The sequence below is a fragment of the Sitophilus oryzae genome, unplaced genomic scaffold (genome assembly GCF_002938485.1).
Source record: "Sitophilus oryzae breed Bouriz unplaced genomic scaffold, Soryzae_2.0 scaffold_499_pilon_pilon, whole genome shotgun sequence".
Lineage (NCBI taxonomy): Eukaryota > Metazoa > Arthropoda > Insecta > Coleoptera > Curculionidae > Sitophilus > Sitophilus oryzae.
Window position 1 is genome coordinate 2,191,500 of NW_022147083.1, and position 27,085 is coordinate 2,218,584.

At 31.1% G+C, this 27,085-nt stretch overlaps 2 protein-coding genes across 10 annotated transcripts in view; one reads left to right on the forward strand and one right to left on the reverse strand.

The window, feature by feature from the left end:
* The first annotated feature begins 226 nt into the window (after nt 1–226).
* Nucleotides 227–6,835, forward strand: LOC115886865 (ras-related protein Rab-39B). The gene is made up of 6 exons (XM_030906180.1): nt 227–464; nt 630–805; nt 906–1,029; nt 1,163–1,309; nt 2,340–2,467; nt 6,299–6,835. The coding sequence occupies exons 1-5, from the start codon at nt 357–359 to the stop codon at nt 2,439–2,441; spliced, it is 657 nt and encodes a 218-aa protein (XP_030762040.1). The 5' UTR covers nt 227–356; the 3' UTR covers nt 2,442–2,467; nt 6,299–6,835.
* Nucleotides 6,836–11,215: 4,380 nt separating this feature from the next.
* Nucleotides 11,216–27,085, reverse strand: part of LOC115886866 (NADP-dependent malic enzyme-like) — a 73,080-nt gene continuing 57,210 nt past the window's right edge. For all 9 annotated transcript variants that reach the window (XM_030906189.1, XM_030906182.1, XM_030906186.1 and 6 more), the window contains 6 exons: nt 24,129–24,289; nt 23,903–24,050; nt 14,321–14,640; nt 13,041–13,211; nt 11,581–11,704; nt 11,216–11,521 (listed from right to left, as the gene is read on the reverse strand). In XM_030906189.1, coding sequence (XP_030762049.1) covers nt 11,406–11,521; nt 11,581–11,704; nt 13,041–13,211; nt 14,321–14,640; nt 23,903–24,050; nt 24,129–24,289 — 1,040 coding nt within the window. In that variant the 3' untranslated portion in view covers nt 11,216–11,405. The remainder of the gene's footprint in view (nt 11,522–11,580; nt 11,705–13,040; nt 13,212–14,320; nt 14,641–23,902; nt 24,051–24,128; nt 24,290–27,085) is intronic.

The window sequence follows — 27,085 nt, forward strand, 5'->3', positions numbered from 1 at the left end:
AAAAGTTACATACATAGATTACATAAACTACACCCTCTACATAAACTACATTAACTACATGTAATGTAGTTTATGTAGTTTTTAAAAGTAACATGTAGTTTTCCGAACCCTGCTTCCGAACCCTGATTGACACACACGGATGTATTATACATCTGTGACTCTATGTTATCAATGGTCAAACTTATCAAGATGTCAAGTTGTTGTCATTGTTGTCAATTAATACCTGTCAAAGTCACAAGAAGGTAAATAATTCAACAAAATAATATTAAATATAGGTGTCCAAAGTACACAGAAATAATACAAAAACAAAGAATCATACACTTATTTCTGAATAATATTCTAAGGAATGAGTTAAAATGGTGGAACCAATATTTGACTATCAATTTAGATTAATTCTAATTGGTGATAGCACTGTTGGAAAAAGTTCTTTGTTAAAATATTTTACTGATGGTAAATTTGCTGAGGTAATTATACTTTTATTACGTATTTAAAAGGTATTTATAGTTATTCATTAGTAGTTGTGTCCAATAACGTTTTACTTTAATTTATAATTAAAAGAACTGATATCTTAACATAAAATAATTTATTCAAAAATTGAAGAGTTGTATATTATGCGATTGTTATTTTAGCTCTCAGATCCTACGGTTGGTGTAGATTTTTTTGCAAGACTTATAGAAGTTAAAAACGGCACTAGAATTAAACTTCAGCTTTGGGATACGGCTGGTCAGGAGAGGTTTCGGTCAATAACAAAATCCTACTACCGCAATTCTGTTGGGGCATTTTTAGTTTATGACATTTGCAATAGGTATTAAAAGCATTTTTATAATATAGTTGCTAATTAGAATTGCCAAATATAATAAATTAATATTTTAAGTAAACATATAATTACTAAATTAATTTTATAGGTCTAGTTTTGAACATATACCTCAATGGATGAATGAAGCTAGAAGGAATATTGAACCGCATAGACCTGTTTTTGCTTTGGTTGGGTGTAAAGCAGATTTAGTCAGTAATGGAGTACATAGAGAAGTAAGTCCCGTAAAATAAAAATAGTATTCAACATAATATATGAGGCATAATATTTAGGTATATTGTCAGTCATTGAATATAATATCCAACACAGGCGCTTAATAATTTTATTTGTATGAAATGTTATTACTAGGTATCTCAAGAAGAGGCAAAAGCATTTGCAGAACAACATGGAATTTTTCATGTAGAAACATCCTCAAAAAATGGTATGAATGTTGAAGAAGCATTTACAGCTGTTACTCAAGAAGTATATAATAGAGTTCAGTCTGGTGAATATAAAGTAAGTTTTTTTAAGAGACTTATAATATTAAAGCCTTCTAAATATTGACAAAAGTCTATTTTTGAATTGAAATGACGGTAATTGTCGCTGTCTTTTTTCAAGTTTTGGACAAGATGTGCTAACCATAGATAAATGCAACAAGTTTAGATTGGAAAGCCCGTAAAAATTTTAGGTCGCGAAATTATTTTGGGTCGCGACCGTTATACGCGATCTGGCGCTGCTATAGCGGTCGCTAAGAACAACGGCAAACAAAAACCGAAATAATTTTCTCTTGTCAAAGTCAGAATCTTCAAAAATCATAATAATCTTTCAAAATCTAAACCGCTCTCATTAAAGAAATTCCGAAAAGTGTTTATAGCGTTCATTTTCAAAGTAATTATTGCTATCTTGTGAGTTTAATTCAAGTTTTATTTACTCCAACCGGTGATAATTGTGAAAAAGTGGCATTAAAAACTTAAAAAGCTGTGCTGTGAACTGTGAACTGCAAAAACCATCGTGGATCGTGGCATAACGTCGATTTCCAATGTTTCATAGGTATTTAATACATGCGTCCTTATATAAAATAAAGTTTCTTGTATGCAACACACTGTATTTTATTTATAAAATTAAACGACAATAACAATAAATTTGAATAAACAATATTTGGCGATATAATTCCGGAAAAAGCCGAACCGCTCTGAAATTTTCAAAAGTTTTCGGTCGCGACCGTTGCAAGAATAGCGCCAAATAATGTTTACATGGGCACTTTCCAATCTAAACTTGTTTCATTTCTCTATGGTGCTAACATCCAATATATTTACACAAAAAATATATTTTTTTCTTTTTTAACTATTTTTAAATATTTACATAATCTGCATAACACAATCTGATGGCCGAAAAATAAATGTATGATATTCTATTTTGTAACATGATACATTGTTAATTTAAAAAAATATCTACGATATAAGATTATGTTAACAACCCTAACGATAACTTCTTTAAATACTGTTTCTAATGATAATATATCTATGGATATTCTTGTTTTATTTAGGTAGAAGATGGTTGGGATGGTATAAAACCTGGATTTGCAAGACCTAATGGTTTAGAATATCACTTAGTAGAAGCGGAACCTGCCAGAACTCCATGTTGTTAATAGATTTTTCACCCAAAAATTTTAAAGTTAGTGTACAAAAAGTATGCAAATTTTTAAGCAAGTAGAAATTATATTAACCTAAGTTATGTTAAGATTTATTCAAGATTAGTTCCTAAAATTACGAAAGATAAAATTCACACTACATATTTCGTTAAAAAAAAAATAAGATTTATTTATATTACTGTTTAGTAATTTGATTTTTTTACTTATTATTTAATTCAACTTCAGATTTTTCAGTTGTATTGCAGTTACAGTGATATTAGTAGTTTTTAATTAACATGATAGTTTCCAAAAAGGATTACAGACAAGGGAAAAATTGATTTATCTTACTTTGCATTAATCTGTTTTAAAAATTATGCCAACAATGATGTCTATAAGTACTCAAATGTACTTATATTTTTTAAGTTGATTTGATTTTTTTTAATTGAAAATAATTAATTTTTTCTATGGTTTTTGAAAATATCCATCTCAAATGTTTATTAAAAAATATTAGTCCATTATTAAAAAATCTAATTAAAATGACATAAAACACTATTAAGTGAATTTTGAAAAACATTGTATTTTTGTGTACTTTATTTATTTTTTTTGTCTTGAAATTATTTTTATCCACAAACAAGTGAATGTTATCATTGAGAACATTAGTCTCTCTTGTTTTCTAAATTTTAAATTTATTTGTCAAATTAGATTAACTCAAAACATAAGATTCTAATGGGCGCAAGTATGAGAAATGAGAAGTACGAACCGCATTTCCTTAAGGTTAATATCTTAGGCCAGTGTTAGGCGGCATTACACCATAAAATTTCAAATAAATTTTATGAAGAATTTGATAGTGTAATAGTATGTGTAATTTTATAAAATATTATATATTAAGGCTACTATTACCCTATCAAATTTCTTTGTCAAAGGTTTTTTATAAAAGATATTTAATAAAAAATTTGATAGTGTTAATATCATAGACTTAAAATAAAATATAGACTACACTATTTACATCTCAACGCGGACAGACAACATTTTTTGTACACATATTTACTTCTGGGTACAGTCGACCGAGCCTTCCTCATCCAGCCTATGTTGTCACGTCTTTAATATTATCAAGATTTTTTTTCTTGTTATACACATATATTGAGATATTAATACTACAGTTTAATAAAGTAGGTTTTAATATTCCAGAGATGTATTAAATAGTCCTTATACTACTAAATTATAAGTCGGATACTGTTTAAAAAGGATAAGTTCTTTACAATATGACAACACCGATTAGAGGCGAGGGAGCCTATTCATTCATTTATTACCTTGTAGTACGTGTCGCACGTGTGCGGTAAAGCTTTGTTGCCGCTATCTCCCCGGCTGTATTAACGCATTTTCTTAGCTTGTAGTGCTTAAGTGTTTATTTTATTGACTTCTTCTGTTCAAGAACTATAAAATATGGTTCGCCAGTGCCAAATTTGCAAGAAATTTGACTTAAATAATCCATTTAAGTCTTGAAACGACTTTTGACTGGTAGGCAACTCTCAATTTACCCATTGGGAGTCAGTGGCTTTGTTGTAGAAAGGCGCTTATTTAGATAATATTTTAGTAAAATGTAAAATCTGAATTTTTTTCTCTTACATTACATTATTTACTTACTTACATTGTAACAAAATCATAATTATAACCCTGTTAATAATTAATAATGTTTTTATTAAAAATATATTCCGGTTTATTCTAAAATTATCTTCAGAATCTAAAATAACATACAAGAATTTTAAAATGATATTACATTATGAAACAATATTTTTTAATATACCGGATCGTCTCAAAAGTGGCTCACCCCTATAACTTTTTTATTTTTTCAGATAAAAAAAAACAGATTTGTATGTTAGTAGGTATATGACATAAATTAGGATTTATTGACGTATTCAATTGTTTTTGGTCTCTTCCTGTTTCACCGAAATGATTACATCTTTTGATTTTTAAAGGCACCTTGATACTCTGAATAGAATGACATATCATATGTCAACTTTTGACATTGTCGCTTAAAAACAAATCCTATTTTAAATTTCAATCCAGGGTGCCATGGTGTTGTTAAAAACACTAAGTTTTAATCAAGGAACCTTGGAAAAATAGTTTTGATCGTCTAATGGGTTTCGTGTCTTGTCTAGGCCAGTTAAAAGATGTACAAATCGTATTTTTAATCATACATATGTCAATTTTTTCAAATGGAACAAGGGTGACTCATTAGCATATTTGGAAAAAGCATTTTTTATGAATATATTGATACACACACTTGGTATTTCGAGTCAAATTATCGTTATGAACCGCGTGTTACAATTACAATTAAACCATATGCGAGAATGTCAAAAGTTGACATATGATGTGTCATTCTATTCAGAGTGTCATTTTCTATCGAATAAAGTAGAAATATACCAAGGGTGCCGTTTAAAAATTAAAAAAGTTATAGTCATTTCCGGTGAAACAGGAAGTGACCAAAAACAATTGAATGCGTCAATCAATCCTAATTTATGTCATGTACTAACATACTAAATCTTTTTTTTTTATTTGAAAATATAAAAAAATTATGGGGATGAGCCACTTTTGGGACGCACTCGGTATAATAAAGACAGTACCGAGTTAAATAAATGTAATTTTCATTTTATCCACTTCCTATCACCTTCCTTGCTTTAATGGAACAGATTTATGTTTTCTCTAATTTACATAAAACATCACTTAACCAGAAAAAAAATTACAACAATCATATTTTTTTTCTCTCCGTGTCGCCGATTCTATTATATCTGTGGAATAGATCCTGTTTTGATTAATATTAGGAGTTGTAAATGTTTGACTAAAATTAATAATTTATTATTAATTTCAAAAATTACGTAATTTCGATTATAAAATTTCTTCTATAACGTGTATTGTATTATTTTTATCCTTTTTGGACTCTAAGACGTTTTTTCTAAACTTTTATTTACAAAACCTGTCCTAAATCTTAATAAAATATAAAAAAGTTTAAATACGATATATTTTTAATTTAATTATAGCTTCATTAAAATAAAAAAATTACTCGGCTATGATACGGAGAGTTCAGGTGTACTTGAGAAACGAAAGACAGTGTTGTGTTTCTCGGCAGAGTCGTCAGGGAACGACCGTTACGACAGAGACAACCTATCTATCGCTCGTGTCGCACTCGTTATAACCTAAAACAATAACACAACAATAACAAGACATTGTCTGACCGCATGTTCCAGCTATTTATGAATGAGATGCTCAGTCTATATTTTATTTTAAGTCTATGGTTAATATACAATATTTTATAAAATCACACATATTACACTATCAAATTCTTCTTCATAAATATCTTTTAAATAAAATTTTTGACACAGAAATTTTATAGTGTACTAGCCGCCTAACACTATCAAATTTTTTATCAAATATCTTTTATAAAAGATCTTTGACAAAGAAATTTTTTAGTGTAATAGTATTCATGACTATAAAAATTTTTTGCACAAAGATTTTATTTAAAAGATATTTTGTGAAGTATTTGATAGTGTAATAGTAGCCTCTTTTAAGCTACACATTACACTATTATTACATTACTACATTATTACACTATTGAATTTCTGTAAAAGCCTAATGACGACTACAATCAATTTTATCCCGTTTTGACGTGAAATAAAGAATACGACAATTTATGACGTACGAATGAACGATAGTTGTACAGACTTAAGTTTTTTATAGGAGTTTGCGTTTCTTAACTATACTAACCAGATAGGTTATATTAGATATTGATATTTTAGTACACATGTATCAAACACTGAAAATCTATCTATTCTTTTGTAATATATTTTTTATAAATTTCTAATTAATTGTTCTTATAGTTGGCATGGTATCGTTGGCATAATTTTTGAAGATCGAAAAGAAAAGGAAGCAAAAATATAGTGTTAAGTTTTTTATGCTCAAACAAGATCTGAATTATGTCAGATAAACATTTTTGTGGAAAATACGTATTATTCATCTGTCAAGAGCCACTTAGTTAAAAAGGTTTATAATTGTATATTCTCTTTTAACGATAGACTTTATGGGCCACATTATAATTAATTTGTTTCAATAGTCCAAAAAACAAAACTAATTGACTGAATTTTCATGGTCTATTATTGTTAAAAAGATTAGAACTATTTTAAAAAGAAAATAATGCAGTGCCGTTTAATATTTTGGGTTTTATGTTAGTACCTTCAAATTGTATTTTATATCAAAATACGTGACATAATTGTTATTATTTAATCTAGTCTTTATCATTTCTAATAAGTAAATTTTCAATATTTAGTGTATACTCGGTTTTCTGTACATATTTAATTTAGATAGAGTTGCATTAATTTATGTAGAAAGTATATAAAATAAATAAGGTTTTATTTATATTAGTTGGTTTTTGTGGTAAATTATAGCATAAGATCTAAGATTATAGCAAGCACACACTAGTTGAGGTGAATTAAGAGCTCTGGCATGAAGGAACAGAATTAAATTATTCTGGGCGCAGGGCCACAGCGGCATCCAAGGCAACGAGAAAGCCGATGAGCTAGGTAGGCAAGGATCATCTGCATCCTATCTTGGTCCAGAGCCAGTACTTGGAATACCCAAAGGTATGGCCTGTAGTGCACTAAAACTCGCAGGGAAAAGCAGAATGTCCACTGTGGAAACATACAGGAACACAGGCACAGCAAGGCCTTTGTCCCAGGACCTAGCTCTAAAACCACAAAAGAACTGCTAATGCTTAGGAACTGCTAATGCTCAGGAATAAAGAGCGATTACAACAGTCCTCTTGACAAGATACATGGTTGTCAAGTGTTACCTGAACAAGCTCACCCTGTATCAAGGAAGTCTTTGCTGCAGACTCTGCGATAAAGATCCTGAAACAGCGGAGTACATAATATGTCACTGCGAGGCTTTGGATCACAAGCGACACTTTTTATTTGGGAAAGCTGGGCTAGAACCAGAGGAACTATGCTCCCATCCTATCAAAGACCTGCATAAGTTAGTACAGGGATAGGAGAATGGGTGCAGATATAGAAAGGGTACAAGCACACACTATATATATGTTTGACTTGCACTGAGGGTATGAGCGGAATCATTTATTAGGTGGTAATATCTTAAATCAAGATCCACTAAAACCAGTATAGTTTTAGTGAATAATTCAAACTTGGTTAGATTCCCATCTGGAACAGGTACATACTATGTCCAAAGTTTCATCACTATCCAAGTAGAATCGGTATTTTCCCAAGCCATATATCTTCCACCTTTGAACAGATTAATAATTTGTAAGAACAGCACTAGTCTGCAATATCTTATCAGAGACTATAATAAAATGGTGGTTAGTAGTCGCATTCCTATTTTAGCAAGTGTTATCTAGTTCCGAGTCTGGATGGTTTTTTAGAGATCGTTTTTAGAGAGCTAGCCTCTCATCAGTCTTTTAGGATCGTTGTTCTTGATACCTCTTGGGGTATATGGCACGTTCGTTTTCCTTTAGGCGATCCTGATACCCATACCAACGACATGTTAGTAAATACTACTAATTTACATATATTTTATTAATTTATATATTTCGTACAGCTTACAGTCGTCCTAGATATAGACTTGGTGCATTTTCCGTCGGTGCTGGAATACTACAAACAGCGGACTAAACAAATGCACGGGTTTAAATAGCGAATACATGAAAAAGTTGTTATACAATTATTCTAAAAGTGTTAGGAAGTATAATTTGTGAAAATTCTAAAAATAAAAATAAAAAAGTAAATATTTTTATATCTTCAAAAGACCTAACTTGATATATAATTTATTGTTCAACCTAATAAAACTTTTTAGATGCGTTCAACTACGGCAACAACCATAGCTTTACGCACCTTACTTTTTTGCTAGTGGAGACATAACTGGGGCTATTTCAGCTATAACAAAATTTTTTAAAGGTACATTTAAAATATTTTAGAAAAAATTAAGCACTAGTTGTTTATAAAAAGTATACAATTAATACTGCAAATTATATTTTTTTATACCCTCATAGTATATGCCTTTTTAATTTTTTGATTATGTAATGGATATACTTTGTTTACTCACTTGTTTTGGCGAACTGCTTGAATAAATTTTTGCTTTTGATCAAATCGCTGTGAGAAGCTGTAAAGCTATAAAATATTGTTTCGTGAGAGTTGAATAATCGGGAAAATTGAGTTATTGTATGTTATTGCACCCAATATCCACGTAATTACACCCCCATTTTCTATCGGATAAAGTAACAAAATACCAAGGGTACCATTTAAAAATCAAAAGTTGTAATAATTTTCGGTGAAACAGGAAATGATTAAAATATAATATAATACTACTAAAATAAAAAAGTTATATAGAGGTGATCCACTTTTGAGACGCACCTGGTATATCAAATAATATCATAAATTAAATATAAAGCATTGTAAAGTTTTAAATAATTACTAAAATATAATAGTTTTTTTTTCAGAGTGTAAGTAATTTAAAAAAGAATCAAAAGTATTTAAATATACAGGGTGGCGCACCTCATTCGCCTCGGTTGATTATACGAAAACGGAAAGATGTAGAAACAAAATATTTTATGGGTATATGTGGGGAGGCAATGTGCACAATTTAAAATTATTTTGAAATATACAGGGTTTTTCAGAACTAAGATCCCACAAAGTTATATTTTTTCTTATGGAACACCCGGTATTTTATTTCATTTTTGGATTCTTGGGCCCAAAAAAAGGCAGTTATTATAAGGGTTAAATACGTTTAAAATCTTTGCTTTTTGAGATATTTAAAGATATTTAAATTTGCAATCTACTATTGAATAGATTATTAACACCCTGTACATTAATTTTCAGAATTAATTCTTGTGCTGAGTGTAAAGGTAAAGAAATAAACTTTACTGGAAAATGTTATTACTTCCTTAAATTTATACAGGGGTATCAAAAATTGCTGCTCTATTTTAAGGATTTATTTTATATAAAAACTTCGTTATTTCAAATGCAACACCCTGTATTTTTTAAAATAATCCGAAGCAGATTCAAATGCTCTTTCAAACTATATTCGATTTCATATACCTATCTAGGTCAGATTTTGAATAAAAAGCGATTTTTAAATAAAATTGCAATCAAGATCATGGCTGTCGCCATGGCAATTTTATAGTGACAGTTAGTAACTATTTTCAAAGTCAACATTAGTTTATGGACATTATTATTTATAATTTATAACAGTTTACTTAGATTTACCTACAATAGTTTAATAAATAAGTATTCATTTTGTTATCAAGAAAAATAAAGCAATGTCTGCTGGCGGAACGAATGGATATGTTTCTAGTGATTTTGTTCTGTTAGAAAAAATGCTTCTTGTTCTCAAGAACTTATGCTCAAAGGTATCCAAAAATAGGAATCTTCCTGATAAGCGTTCCTTTGACAAACTACTTGCCCTATTTTGCAGAGCTGGTAATGTGGTTTATAAAAAACCTGTTAGAGGCAGAAACCTGTCGTTGGACGTGCAGAAAATGAATTTGCCGTAATTGTCTCTTTTATAGCAAATCCATATATCTACAAGTCATTGTAAAATAAATCAAAGAACTACTTCTTCGTTTTTCTTGATAGAAGAAGAAATACATATATATTTAATAAATATTATTTATTAAACTATTGTAGGTAAATTTAAGTAAAAGTAAACTGGTATAAATTTAAATAAATCCATAAACTAATTTCGATTTTGAAAATAGCTACTAAATGTCAATAAAAAACCTGATATGATGACATTCGCTCTCTTGGTTGTCATTTTATTGAAAAATTGCCCTTTATTCAAAATCTGAGCTAGATAGGTATAGAAAACCCTAACATAGTTTGAAAGAGCATTTGAATCTGCTTCTTTTATTATAAAAATGCTGGGTGTTGTATTTGAAATAACGAAGTTTTTATGTAAAATAAATGTAATCAGCAATTTTTGATACCCCTGTATAAATTTAAGGAAGTAATAACACTTTCCAGTAAAGTTTATTTCTTTACCTTTAACTCTGCACAAGAATTAATTCTGAAAAGTAATGTACAGGGTGTTAATAATCTATTCTATAGTAGCATGCAAATTTAAATATCTTTAAATATCTCAAAAACCAAAGATTTTAAACATACTTAACCCTTATAATAAATGGTTTTTTTTGGGCCCACAAATCCAAAAATGAAATAAAATACCGGGTGTTCCATAAGAAAAAATATAACTTTGGTATGGACCTTAGTTCTGAAACACCCTGTATATTTCAAAATAATTTTAAATTGTGCACATTGCCTCCCCACATATACTCATAATATATTGTGTTTCTACATCTTTCTGTTTTCGTATAATCAACCGAGGCGAATGAGGTGCGCCACCCTGTATAAGTGGCATTCAAGTTTCAAAAACTGTAGATTATGCATAATATTTCTAAACGATTCGCCATATTTTAGAGCAACAAAAATATGAAATTATTGAATGATTCCGCCCCAGACAGATATGTATATCCATAGAATATTCATCTGCATATCATATAGATATACGTATCCACGGTTTGCTGTTTGGGGTCTATATTTTACAAATTTATGAAGGTCCCAAAAAATTAAATGTTCTAACGAACACTAATACCTAATACCGTTCTAATACGAACTAATACTTTTATTACAAGAAAAAATTGCCATGAAAAATGTACAACATATTTATTTTAATTTTTTAGATTTACGCTTTTTAATAGAATTATGGAAACATGTGATAACTTTAGGGAATAAAAAATCTTTCAAAACAGAAATATATTAAATTTATTGAATTATTGATACTACATAACTAAATTTGATCAGACAATATCCAGTGACTTCCACCTAAATTAAACGTATTCGTCATTAATGTAAGATACTAGATTTTCATTATGTAGTGTTTAAAATATTTCGTGTTAATATCACATAAAAGATTAAAAAAATTATTGTTTTACAATTTTGGGAATGAATATAGATTGGGTATTGCGGGAACGTAGTCAGTGTTGTACATCTGTGCCCTCACGAATGATTCTTTATCTTCTGGTTCAGGAAATACTGATGCATTTCCTACAAATTGAGAAGTTTAAAATAAGATCTTAGGATATATAAATTTAGTTTTGACTCACCTTTAGCATATGCATATTCCAAAAGTTTGGTGGCAATTCGTACAGAACATTCAGTAATTTTCGATAGAGGTGGATAAATGCTTCCTTGGTCCAGATCTGCTTGAGTTACCATACTTGCTACTGCCTAAAATTTAGAAAGATTTGGTTGTTTTAATATCAATAATTGCTCTTATACAACGTTTGTTGATTTCGTTATTATGCAGTTTGCGCAAATTATATGAGGGTCTAAACGGCCTTTAAAACCCAGTTAGTTATCAATTTGAACATTTCTAAAGCTAATATTAACAACATAAAATAGTACATATCTTGTTTTGTTAGAAATAAAAATGATACTTTTTTGTACCGAGTCATTTGACATTACATGTGAGGCACAAAATAATTTTTAAACAATTGCAAACGTTGCAAATAATATAAAAAGATTTTAAAGTAACACCTTGTAAATAATTATACCGGGTGCGTCTCAAAAGTGGCTCACCCCTAAAACTTTTTTAGTTTTTTAGATAAAAAAAAACGAGATTTTGTATATTAGAATATTACATAAATTTGGATTGATTGACTTATTCAATTGTTTTTGGTATTTTTTTACTTTATTCGATAGAAAATGACATTCTGAGTAGAATGACATACACATGTCAACTTTTGACATTTTCGTTTTAAAAAAATCGTATTTTAAATTTCAATCTAGAGTGCCATGGCTGTCTTAAAAACACTAATTTTTAATCAAGGAGCCTTGGAAAAACAGATTTGGTCGTCTAATGTTTTTCTTGTCTTGTCCTGGCCGGTTAAAAGATGCCCAAATCGTATTTTTAATCATATCTCAATTTTTTCAAATGGAACAAGGGGAACAAAGTATTTTTTTAAGAATAATTTGGTACCAAACACTTCGTATTTCGAGTCAAATTTTTGATAAACCGCATGTTACATTTTCAAATAAACCATATGAGAAAATCAATAGTTGTAGTCATTTCTGTGAAACCGGAAATAACGAAAAACATAATAATAACGAAAAACATAATAAATTAAATACCTACGTCAATCAATTCTAATTTATGTCATATACTAACATACCAAATCTAGTTTTTTTATGTGAAAAAGTAAAAAAATTATAGGGGTCAGCCACTTTTGAGACGCACCCGGTATATCGAGAAACTATATGTTTGTTCCAACCGGATGAGAGAACCGTCCTAGAACGGTAATTTCCTATCAGTCAATTCATTTGTTAATCTTGACAAACGATCAAACTTTTCAAACAATAAGTGGGCGACTAGAAATTACCGTCCCAGGATCGGTTCTCGGTCTGGTTGGAACGAACCTATTAACCTTGTTTATATACAAGGCTATTAATTAACTCGTTGAACCTGCTTTTGTGACGTTTGAAACAAAACAATTTTTCAAACAAAAGACAGTCAATTTTTCTGATACTATGTCTTCGAGATAATCTTTGCAGATATATGACTTACTTCTGCAGCCATAAGGAAATGTTCTTCGCTGATGTTTTTAATTCCTGCACATATAGCGCCCAGCCCTACACCAGGGAAGATGTATGCGTTATTTCCTTGACCGGGCACCAAAGTTTTTCCATTAATTGTCACTGGATCGAAAGGACTGCCACTTGCAAATACGCAGGTACCCTAGATAAAAAAAAGTTTAATATTATTATTGTATTAATGCGCATTAGTTTTACAATTTGATCGAAAAAAAAGGCGTCAGTGATGACTATGAAATGAGGATTGATGTCATTTTATATGTAAAATTATATGGGGAATGTCATCGAACGTCATTTCCATGCCAACTGGACGTCGTTTTTACCCTCATACGGTATTTATGAGCTTTTTACTGATTTATTTAATTATTTTATACATGACAATGTTTTAAAATAATAATAATTCGAATTTTTTACACTATTTCAGTAAGTATTATTATTAAAATGCCACAATATAACAAAGACACTATATGATCGAAAAAAAAAGCGGCGTCCAGTTGGCTGAGATTCCCATATAAATTGGCATATAAAATGATAGCGATCTTCATTTTATAGCCATCGCTGACGCCGTTTTTTTTTCGATCATACGGTATTATTGAGTTTTCTTGTCGCTCTTCGAATATTCTCATCCTACCACACCCTTCATGTAAAAATAATTATTATGACTCAATTTTCTATAAAATATGATCAATTTACGCGAGCCAAATATATAATATAATAAAGTCTCGTATTATCTGTATTTATAAACAATATTTACTTAAAATAATAAATATTACCCTAACTTTGTAACCTCTCACGTATTTTGATACATTACAAAGTTAATTATCTTTTATACATTACTAGCTGACCCAGCAAATGTTGTTTTGCCATATACATATTTTTTATGGAACTACAATCATACACAGTAATTTTTTTCACGGGGTTGAAAATTATTGAATTACTAATATCGCTATTAAAATAGGGGTTGATGGTAGAAGGGTAAAAATTGAGGGTTGCATGTATTTTTTAATGCCACATCATAAAAACTTATCTAAAAAATTGGGGTGGACCACCCTTATTACTTAGGGTTATAAAAAATAGATAACAACCTATTCTCAGACCTACTGAATATACATATAAAACTTCATCAAAATCGTTTCGGGGGAGGTAACTAAAACTGTGACACGACAATTTTATATATTAGAAAAAACGGCGTCAGCGATGGCTATGAAATGAATATCACTATCATTTAATATGTACGTAGGGGATCATACTTACATTTGTGGCTTTGTAAGCCTCTTCTGCAGTGCATTCTGCTTTGTGAGTTGGATTACTCAGAGCAAAAATAACCGGTTGTTTGTTGTTCTTGGCCATCTCCAAAAGAATTTCTTCCGTGAAAGCTCCTCCGATAGCGGCGGCCCCAATAAGAATAGAGGGTTTAACTTGTTTAACGACTTCAGTTAAGGTCCTAATTGGGGCGTGATTCTGGGCATAGTGGGCCTTGTGTCCGGTAATGCCACCCTCTGGTCGATCTTTTACAATTAGTCCTTTCGAATCAACCATCCAAATTTTGCTACGAGCATCAGCCTCCGATGTGCCTAAAATCATAATATAATGTATAATTATTGTACAAAACCTTAAATTTCTATATAATTAACAACCGATGCTATATTACTAAAAGACTGATTTTAAACATCCTATAGGTATATTTATAATAGCGGATAATAACGTTTTCATTTACTAACTGTAAGAGAAATATTATAAAAAATTGAGAGACGCCGGATTTTTTTTCTGTATTTGCATCCCTTTTAGTGTTGTAGCCAGAGAGTAAAGCTGTAACCATGTAATATCAGAGATAAAGAAATTATACCGCGGGAAAAGTTGCAGTTTTATATATGAAGGGAGCAGGTATTGCGGACTCAGCCCTCGGACTAATATGCCCCGCCCCCATTGTGACCTTGCGAATTCACCAGAAAGACAAGGAACAGCGGCTAAGAAAAGGCCGGAATATTTTAGTCTCTCTGTCTTTGTGTATACAGGGAGGCGTGAGTATATGTGGGGAGACAATGTGCACAATTTAAAATTATTTTGAAATGTACAGGGTGTTTCAGAACTATGGAGAACTATTCTATACTTTCTATGTTTAAAATCTTTGGATTTTGAGATATTTAAAGTTATTTAAATTTGCATGCTACAATAGAATAGATTATTAACACCCTGTACATTACTTTTCAGAATTAATTCTTATGCTGAGTTTAAAGGTAGGGAAATACACTTTACAGAAAAATGTTATTGGTTTCTTAAGTTTATACAGGGGTATCAAAAATTACTGATTTATTTTAAGAATTTATTTTACATAAAAACTTTGTTATTTCAAATACAACATCCTGTATTTTTTTAAATAAATCGAAGAAGATTAAAATGCTTTTTCAAACTATATTAGGGTTTCCTATACCGATATAGCTCAGATTTTGAATAAAGAGCAATTTTTCAATGAAATGGCAACCAAGAGGGCTAGTGTCGTCATGGCAAGTTTCTAGTGACAGTTAGTAGCTATTTTCAAAATCGAATTTAGTTTATGGACTTATTTAAATTGATACCAGTTTATTTTTATTTAATTTTGCTACAAGAGTTTAATAAATAATATTTATTAAGGAAAACGAAGAAGTAGTGCTTTGATTTATTTTACGATAACTTGTAGATATATGGATTTTCTATAAAAGAGCCAATTAAGACAAATTCATTTTCTTCACTTCCAACGACAGGTTTCTGCCTAATAGTTTTTTTATAAACCACACTACCAGCTCTGCGAAATAGGACAAGTACTTTTTCAAAGGAACGCTTATCAGGAAGATTTCTATTTGGGAATCTTTGACCATAAGCCCTTGAGGCCAAGAAGCATTTTTCCTGACAAAATAAAATCACTAGAACACATCTATTTGTTCCGCCAGCAGATACTGCTTTATTTTTCTAAGTAAAATAATGAATACTTACTTATTAAACTATTGTAGGTAAGTTAAAGTAAACTGTTATAAATTATAAATAATAATGTCTATAAACTAATGTCGACTTTGAAAATAGTTACTAACTGTCACTAGAAAATTGCCATGGCGACACCAGCCATCTTGATTGCAATTTTATTTAAAAATCGCTTTTTATTCAAAATCTCCGCTAGATAGGTATAGGAAACCCTAATATAGTTTGAAAGAGTATTTGAATCTGCTTCGACTTATTTTAAAAAATACAGGGTGTTGCATTTGAAATAACGAAGTTTTTGTATAAAATATATCCATAGTATAAGGAAACTAGTAGTTTTACTCCTTGTCAAATCCTTTGTTCTTTTTCTGCCACTTTATATGACCTTGTGCCTCCCGTGACCACTGACGTAGCGGTATAGTCGTGGTCTATTAACTAGGCAAAGTATAGTCGTGGCACTCGCCATAGTTTCACAGATATGTATTTAGGAAAATATGAGTTCACAATAAAATAAAATAAAAAAATTGATCATCATGAGTAAAAACTTGCTTGAAAACAGAATATTTTCACATTTCGCGTAGGTAAAAATTCTTCTGTATCTGAAAATCTTCTGATTGGAAGAAATGCGGAAAAAATATATAATGACATATTTTTATATTATTATCTATTTCAGAGATTTTCTACAACTTTTTTTTGATTTAAAACAAGTTTTATTTTCTGTACATAACTGGATTCGGCATAAAATTCTGGATATAGTACACCGTCTTTATTTAAAGCACACTGCGGTGTGGCCATTCTATTTCTTATTTATTAAAACTTTGGTTAAAAACATTATATACGAAAGGTAGTAAAAAACTAGAGTGAATATAACTTTACGCCCCTTTATAAACCTTGAAACATATGAATAAAACTTTTTTCACATCTTGGACAACGACGACGATATTGGACTTCCTCGCACTAATGGGCCACCCTGTATATTTAAGGTGTTTTTAAGCTGTATATTTAAGGTGTTTCGAAAAATCGAAAGTAGAGAAAAAACGGGAGATGCACTAATATCTCACCGACACTTTACGACATCGTCTGTTGATATAGAAGAAGTTTTGCTTGCCGTATCGGTGAGAACCAGCCCCTGGACAGCCCACCTGATGAAGGGTAGGCCCAGAAACCGGTTGTGGGAGTGGAGCTTGGTTCCCCCCTTTACGACAAGCAAAACAATTTTCTTCTTTTTATTTTTTTTAATTTTTTCTCTACTTTCGATTTTTCGAAATTAGAAAAAATACACAGCTAAAGGCAAGAAAATATTATTTATTAATATACACTAAAGCTGTAAGATTTTTGTTCATTTCATATATTTGAGCGGGCCGAAAAACGCTCTTTACCATCTTTTGACGGGAGATGCACTAATATCTCACCGACACTTTACGACATCGTCTGCTGATATAGAAGAAGTTTTGCTTGCCGTATCGGTGAGAACCAGCCCCTGGACAGCCCACCTGATGAAGGGTAGGCCCAGAAACCGGTTGTGGGAGTGGAGCTTGGTTCCCCCTTTACGACAAGCAAAACAATTTTCTTCTTACTTTTATTTTTTTAATTTTTCTCTACTTTCGATTTTTCGAAATTAGAAAAAATACACAGCTAAAGGCAAGAAAATATTATTTATTAATATACACTAAAGCTGTAAGAATTTTGTTCATTTCATATATTTGAGCGGGCCGAAAAACGCTCTTTACCATCTTTTGACGGGAGATGCACTAATATCTCACCGACACTTTACGACATCGTCTGTTGATATAGAAGAAGTTTTGCTTGCCGTATCGGTGAGAACCAGCCCCTGGACAGCCCACCTGATGAAGGGTAAGCCCAGAAACCGGTTGTGGGAGTGGAGCTTGGTTCCCCCCTTTACGACAAGCAAAACAATCATCTTCTTACTTTTTATTTTTATTTTTTTTAATTTTTTCTCTACTTTCGATTTTTCGAAATTAGAAAAAATACACAGCTCAAGGCAAGAAAATATTATTTATTAATATACACTAAAGCTGTAAGAATTTTGTTCATTTCATATATTTGAGCGGGCCGAAAAACGCTCTTTACCATCTTTTGACGGGAGATGCACTAATATCTCACCGACACTTTACGACATCGTCTGTTGATATAGAAGAAGTTTTGCTTGCAGTATCGGTGAGAACCAGCCCCTGGACAGCCCACCTGATGAAGGGTAGGCCCAGAAACCGGTTGTGGGAGTGGAGCTTGGTTCCCCCTTTACGACAAGCAAAACAATTTTCTTCTTACTTTTATTTTTTAATTTTTTCTCTACTTTCGATTTTTCGAAATTAGAAAAAATACACAGCTAAAGGCAAGAAAATATTATTTATTAATATACACTAAAGCTGTAAGATTTTTGTTCATTTCATATATTTGAGCGGGCCGAAAAACGCTCTTTACCATCTTTTGACGGGAGATGCACTAATATCTCACCGACACTTTACGACATCGTCTGTTGATATAGAAGAAGTTTTGCTTGCAGTATCGGTGAGAACCAGCCCTGGACAGCCCACCTGATGAAGGGTAGGCCCAGAAACCGGTTGTGGGAGTGGAGCTTGGTTCCCCTACGACAAGCAAAACAATTTTCTTCTTACTTTTTATTTTTAAATTTTTCTCTACTTTCGATTTTTTCGAAATTAGAAAAAATACACAGCTAAAGGCAAGAAAATATTATTTATTAATATACACTAAAGCTGTAAGAATTTTGTTCATTTCATATATTTGAGCGGGCCGAAAACGCTCTTTACCATCTTTGACGGGAGATGCACCAATATCTCACCGACACTTTACGACATCGTCTGTTGATAGAAGAAGTTTTGCTTGCCGTATCGGTGAGAACCAGCCCCTGGACAGCCCACCTGATGAAGGGTAGGCCCAGAAACCGGTTGTGGGAGTGGAGCTTGGTTCCCCCCTTTACGACAAGCAAAACAATTTTCTCTTCTACTTTTTATTTTTTTTAAATTTTTCTCTACTTTCGATTTTTCGAAATTAGAAAAATACACAGCTAAAGGCAAGAAAATATTATTTATTAATATACACTAAAGCTGTAAGAATTTTGTTCATTTCATATATTTGAGCGGGCCGAAAAACGCTCTTTACCATCTTTTGACGGGAGATGCACTAATATCTCACCGACACTTTACGACATCGTCTGTTGATATAGAAGAAGTTTTGCTTGCAGTATCGGTGAGAACCAGCCCCTGGACAGCCCACCTGATGAAGGGTAGGCCCAGAAACCGGTTGTGGGAGTGGAGCTTGGTTCCCCCCTTTACGACAAGCAAAACAATTTTCTTCTTACTTTTTATTTTTTTAAATTTTTTCTCTACTTTCGATTTTTCGAAATTAGAAAAAATACACAGCTAAAGGCAAGAAAATATTATTTATTAATATACACTAAAGCTGTAAGAATTTTGTTCATTTCATATATTTGAGCGGGCCGAAAAACGCTCTTTACCATCTTTTGACGGGAGATGCATTAATATCTCACCGACAGTTTACGACATCGTCTGTTGATATAGAAGAAGTTTTGCTTGCCGTATCGGTGAGAACCAGCCCCTGGACAGCCCACCTGATGAAGGGTAGGCCCAGAAACCGGTTGTGGGAGTGGAGCTTGGTTCCCCCCTTTACGACAAGCAAAACAATTTTCTTTTTACTTTTTATTTTTTTTAAATTTTTTCTCTACTTTCGATTTTTCGAAATTAGAAAAAATACACAGCTAAAGGCAAGAAAATATTATTTATTAATATACACTAAAGCTGTAAGAATTTTGTTCATTTCATATATTTAAGCGGGCCGAAAAACGCTCTTTGCCATCTTTTGACGGGAGATGCATTAATATCTCACCGACAGTTTACGACATCGTCTGTTGATTAGAAGAAGTTTTGCTTGCCGTATCGGTGAGAGCCAGCCCCTGGGACAGCCCACCTGATGAAGGGTAGGCCCAGAAACCGGTTGTGGGAGTGGAGCTTGGTTCCCCCCTTTACGACAAGCAAAACAATTTTCTTTTTACTTTTTATTTTTTTTAATTTTTTCTCTACTTTCGATTTTGCGAAATTAGAAAAAATACACAGCTAAAGGCAAGAAAATATTATTTATTAATATACACTAAAGCTGTAAGAATTTTGTTCATTTCATATATTTGAGCGGGCCGAAAAACGCTCTTTACCATCTTTTGACGGGAGATGCACTAATATCTCACCGACACTTTACGACATCGTCTGTTGATATAGAAGAAGTTTTGCTTGCCGTATCGGTGAGAACCAGCCCCTGGACAGCCCACCTGATGAAGGGTAAGCAAGAAACCGGTTGTGGGAGCGGAGCTTGGTTCCCCCCTTTACGACAAGCAAAACAATTTTCTTCTTACTTTTTATTTTTTTTAATTTTTTCTCTACTTTCGATTTTTCGAAATTAGAAAAAATACACAGCTAAAGGCAAGAAAATATTATTTATTAATATACACTAAAGCTGTAAGAATTTTGTTCATTTCATATATTTGAGCGGGCCGAAAACGCTCTTTACCATCTTTTGACGGGAGATGCACTAATATCTCACCGACACTTTACGACATCGTCTGTTGATATAGAAGAAGTTTTGCTTGCCGTATCGGTGAGAACCAGCCCCTGGACAGCCCACCTGATGAAGGGTAGGCCCAGAAACCGGTTGTGGGAGTGGAGCTTGGTTCCCCCCTTTACGACAAGCAAAACAATCATCTTCTTACTTTTTATTTTTATTTTTTTTAATTTTTTCATTACTTTCGATTTTTCGAAATTAGAAAAAATACACAGCTAAAGGCAAGAAAATATTATTTATTAATATACACTAAAGCTGTAAGAATTTTGTTCATTTTATATATATATTATTATTTATTTATATATATATATATATATATATATATATATATATATATATATATATATATATATATATATATATATATATATATATATATATATATATTTTTTTTTTTTAATTAACTTTTCTTTGACCAATCTAATATGTTTTTTATTTATAGGGTTCTTGGCTTTTGGTCAATATTAAACTTTTTCAGAGTTTAGGAAGTGTTTATTATATAACTAACGTTTCGGTCCAGTTTTAACCTTTTTCAAAGCCTACAATACGATATTATCAAACTATAACTGTGTAAAAAAAAATATAAATAAAACTTACCACAAAACGTACATTTCCTTCGTCAAACTTGTATTAAAACATGGGTGCATAAAATAACAGGTGATAACACATAACATTTAACTTAAAATTATACTCATACAATATCACCCACATGACACAATAATTAAAATATACAGTTTAAAATCTTAATAAATTGTGATGGCCGGCTCAATGTATTTTCTGTACTGAAGCGTTTCTATTTACAAGATTGGTGTGTATATTCTACTTAGCTTATCGACATCTTTTTTTTCGTTAATTGCATTTTTGTTTTTTTGTATCTGAATCATTTCAAGGAATTCTCGTTTTTTCAAATTAATTTCGGTGTTTAAAATTCTTGTTTTATTGTAATCAAAGGTGTGATTATTATTTTTTTCGTGAGTAACAAGTGCTGTAATGTTTTTTTTGTCATATTTATGACCCTTTAGACGATTTTCCAGATATTGGCCTGTCTGACCTATATATACAGCGTCACAATTATTACAAGGAATTTGGTACACTATGTTGCTCTTATTGTTTTTAGAAGTATTTGATTTTAATTTTGTGTAACATTCCGATAATAAATTAAAGCCTTTGTGACACACTTCAATATTATCTGTTTTAAATAGACCTTTTAGTTGATGGGATAAGCCTTCTATATATGGTATTGGTAAGAATTTTTTGTTTATTTTTTGTATCAGAATTATAATATTTGTGAATTCTTTGTTTAAATGTTTTGTTTATAAGCTGAGTGGGGTAATTATTTAAAATTAGTGCATCTTTTGCTTTTTTTATTGCATTTTCCCTGTATTCCGGGTCAGATAATGATATCGCTCTATCAGCGAGACCTATGATAACTGATTTTTTTTGTTTTTTTGGGTGGTTTGAATTATAGTTCAGATATCTGGAGGACCATGTTTTTTTAGTGTACCACATAGTTTTCAGAGTTCCCTGGGTATTATAGATTATGGTGTCTAAAAAACTGATTGAATTATCTTTTTTATATATATATATATATATATATATATATATATATATATATATATATATATATATATATATATATATATATATATATATATATATATATATATATATATATATGTATATATATATATATATATATATACATATATAGACTATTTTCAACAAACACACACTATTCCTCTGCAAGAATGGAAGCAGTTTAGAGGGACATTCCAACCGGACAGTAGCGGACAAGTTTTTAATCCAAAAATAGGATAAAAGGGCTGCTATATATAAACACAATAATGCACTCATTTTTTATCAATCCGTCTCTGTGCTGGAACGCAACGCTCGAACCTCGCAGCTCGACGGACTTCAACTGAAACGCTTTGCAACCTACCGATATTCGACAGCTTGCAAAAACTGGCAGAAAATATTTGCGAGAGTGCAACTACTCTTTTCCTTAAACTATGATATATCCTTAAAATAGATCAGCAACTTTTGATAGCCCTGTATAAATTTAAGGAAGCAATACCATTTTTCAATAAAGTTTATTTATCTACCTTTAAACTCAGCATAAGAATTAATTCTGAAAAGTAATGTACAGGGTGTTAATAATCTATTATATTGTACTAAACGTTCTCTAATTGGTTTTATTGATTCTGAGTGGTTGTACTTCCTAAGTGACTTTTGTCTTTGGGCCTGAAGATGGGAATATTTTAAATTCCCGAAACATGCCGCCCCCCCTTGCTTTTTTAAGGAGTAAAATTTTTTAAATTAAACAACTTAAAGATTGTGAGTTATTGTCCTTTTACCCTCCTTCAAAGGTTTGCTTTGATATTATATTCTAGCATGCAAATTTAAATATCTCAAAAACCAAAGATTTTAGACACATTTAACCCTTATAATAAATACTTTTCTTTGGGCCCAAGAATCCAAAAATGAAATAAAATACCGGGTGTTCCATAAGAAAAAATATAACTTTGGTATGGATCTTAGTTCTGAAATACCCTGTATATTTCTAAATAATTTTAAACTGTGCACATTGTCTCCCCACATATACCCATAAAATATTTTGTTTCTACATCTTTCCGTTTGCGTATAATCAACCGAGGCGAATGAGGTGCGCCACCCTGTATAAACCGAGGCCTGTGCAAAGACAGAAACAATCGGTAGTCGTGTTCGCGCCTTTTTAAATAAATTAAAATAAATCCCTTTTTAAATAAATAGCAGTAAATAAGTTTGTAAATAGTTCTTTAAGTGTTTTATCGTTATTGTTTTGTTACTTAGTGTAAAAGAAATTGTGTTTAAATAAATTAGACTTTTTATCCACACGGAAACGACGAAAAACGTAACAATAAAATGATTACGATTAAATAAACCAGCCGGTTAAAAAACACTCTATACGAAGAAAGAGAGAGATTTAAATAATAAATTCAATTACTTAGTGATATGGATATACTGTGTGGCACGTTCTTTCATATGACCATAATTGCCATATGATCGAAAAAAAACGGCGTCCAGTTGGTTTATAAATAATGCCGATCGATGACATTTCCCATATAATTTTACATATGAAATGACAGCGATTTTCATTTCATAGACATCCTGAAGCCGTTTTTTTTTTCATCATATTGTATTTAATGATAAGTTTATCGATCGATTGGTATTCAAGTTATTGTTTTTTTTTTAATGAAAACATGTTATTTATATTTCAAAATATAAAAAAGTTACCTTCAGCTACCATTGCCATTGTACATAACTGAGCAATACCAAGATTAGCTTCCCCAGCTCCTTGAAAAACTATTACGTTGTCGCTCAGTCTTTTCTTTGTTAGTTTTAGCGATGCCAGAAGACCTGCCACTGCGACACTAGCAGTTCCCTACAAAATTAATGAAATTGTTTGTTATGAATATGTAAAATAGCTGCTGAAAAGCGAAAGAGTTTGTTATAAATTTACCTGGATGTCATCGTTAAAGGTGCAATACAAATTTCTGTATTTTTCTAATAAACGGAAAGCGTTAGCATTACCAAAGTCTTCGAACTGAATAAGACAGTTTTGCCCGAAACGTTGGACTACAGCTTCCATAAATTCGTCCAGAAAGTCGTCATATTCTTGACCTAAAATATTGATTTGATATAATATTTTTCGTAGAAGCGTTTCGAAAAGTTAAGTTTATAGTTTAATTGTTAATTTCGTTTATTGATTTATAAATACAAAAAAAAATTAAAATTTATTCAACAGTGTTTTGTACAGGGTGGGTCAAATTGGACGCTTTTAAAGGGAAACACCCTTTTCTATAGGATACAGACGAAAACTAATATCGGAATTCATTAACTCAGTGGGTGTGAAAAATACCCTTGCATAACCACTTAGTACTTCTATTTCTTGTCTAGATTATACGGGTAATTTAAAAATAAGAACTTTTATTCTTCCGCAAAGATAAAAATTCATAAGCACTAAGACCGGCGGCTTCGAAGGCCAACGGCTGAGATCTTGGTTTGCTATTCAATTATTCTCGAAATTTGTTGCAAAAATTTGCTGATAAATTCAGCTTCCTGCCTCAGCTGGTGCCTCGTCTTGCTGGAAAAATATGTTTTCGAGTTCTATTAGGGGCAGATCATCAATAAGGGGTCCAAAGCCCACTAGTTAAAAGTGGTGAACTTTTAAAAATTCTGTATTTTGAAGGGGACCATAACAAGATATCAAGTGTGCTATATTTTTGGAAAGGTAATTTTAAGTTCTTTCCATTTAATTAAAAATATACAGGGTGTCCTAAATAAAAAATCAATTTTTCTGTTGATAACTCTTAAATTATTAATTTAAAAAAAATTATACTTAAACCGTTAAATTCTACGTAAAAAAGTGCTTTGAAAATGTTTTTGGTTTGGTGGGGTTTGGAAAATGGAGCTCCAGACACCGATATTAGTTTTCTTCTATTTCCTATAGGAAAGGGTGTTTCCCTTAAAAGCGTCGAATTTGACCCACCCTGTACATAGACTATTCTAACGAGTATTAGTGAAGTTGCTTTAATATTAATATTTTTGTATACCTCTTGTGTTTCTTAAAAGTCGCTCACCCCTATAATTTTTTTTATTTTTCAGGTAAAAAAACGAGATGTTTCACCGGAAATGACTACTGTTTCACCGGAAATGACTACAATTTTTGGTTTTAAAATAGCACTCTAATAGAAAATAACACTCTGAATAGAATGACATATCATAAGTCAACTTTTGACATTTTCGCATATGGTTTATTCGAAATTATTACTTGCGGTTCGTAACGAAAATTTGACTCGAAATACCAAATGTGTGGTATCAAATTATTCGAAAAAAAATGCTTTTTCCAAATATGCTAATAAGCCACCCTCGTTCCCTTGTTCAATTTGAAAAAATCGAGGTATGATTAAAAATATGATTTAGGCGATTTACCTTTTAACCGGCCAGGAAAGGACACGAAAAACATTAGACGATCAAATCTATTTTTCACAGGCTCGTTGATTAAACATTAGTGTTTTAAAAACACTCTAGATTCATTTTTTAAGCTAAAATGTCTAAAGTTGACATATGATATGCCATTCTATTCAGAGTGTCATACATTTTCTATCAACTAAAGTAAAAATATACCGGGGATGTAATTTAAAAATCAAAAGTTGTAGACATTTCCGGTGAAACAGGAAGTGGCCAAAAACAATGGAATACGTCAATTAATCCTAATTTATGTCATATACTAACATACCAAATCTCGTTTCTTTATCTAAAAAAATAAAAAAGTTATAGGGTTCAGCCACTTTTGAGACGCACCCGGTGGATTAACAATTTACAAAAGAATATTACGTATCTGTGATATTTGACAGTCTATATTCTATTACATTTTTAGTACCTAATTCCTAATACGCGTTAAATCTTGAATAAAAACAACACAATTTGTTTATTACTCCTCGGGAACATTTCAATCATGCGATGTCAATCAAATACCAATAACTAATTTTTGCACGATTTTCTTTTTGATTTTGTGAAATTATTTAATTAAAAAATATATTTGATTTAATTTTTATGTCCTATTTAAATGAAAAAAATATATTTTTTTTGAAGAATTTCTATTCTTGGTTCTTAATGTTCGTAATAGGTCACTGCGACAATAAACAACAATTTATTTTAATAGAAGTCAAAGTAATAATAGTCCCCCATTTTTAGTTGTTTATTTTTAACACTATCTGTATGTCTCTTATTATATAAAAAAAATATAAGTGAACTATTTTATTACTTTGTTGCTTCAAAATATAAAGCCGTCTTTCTTGAATAATCGAAGATCAAAAAAGCAATTAAAACTATTAAATAAATAAACCCCTTAAATATTTGCGGCATTTTTATAAAATATCCTGTAAAACGTAAAACTTGCGTAAAACATTAAGGAGCTGCGTCGATGTACTATCTACTTACTAAACAGAGCGTTTATTCTGTTTGAATTTCATCTTTTAATAATAACACAGGCCGACAAAAAAAAATTTTTTCGATGTAACACAAAGCTCAATAGGATATTGTGGTAGAATGAACCTATCTAATCACGAAAGTGGCAAAAAAAAAAGTCGTAACACGTAAGGTTTTTTTGTTACATTAATAAAACATCATTCAATATTACAATATTCAATATATTAAGATAGCTATTCAAAACATGATTTAAGAACTTCTTAAGCCTATATACCGATTATATTTTATAGTTTACACTCCTCAAACATTACTTATACCTAAAAAGTACAAAAACAATCGAAACGAGATCAAAACATAAACAAAAACTTTTACTTTTTCCTTTTATGAGGGACCGCGTCTTCTCTTCAAAACCAACAGTAATCACCCATCATGGCTGGATCCCATCGTCCTTGATAACGAATTTCCATTGTCCTTATGTCTTGATGG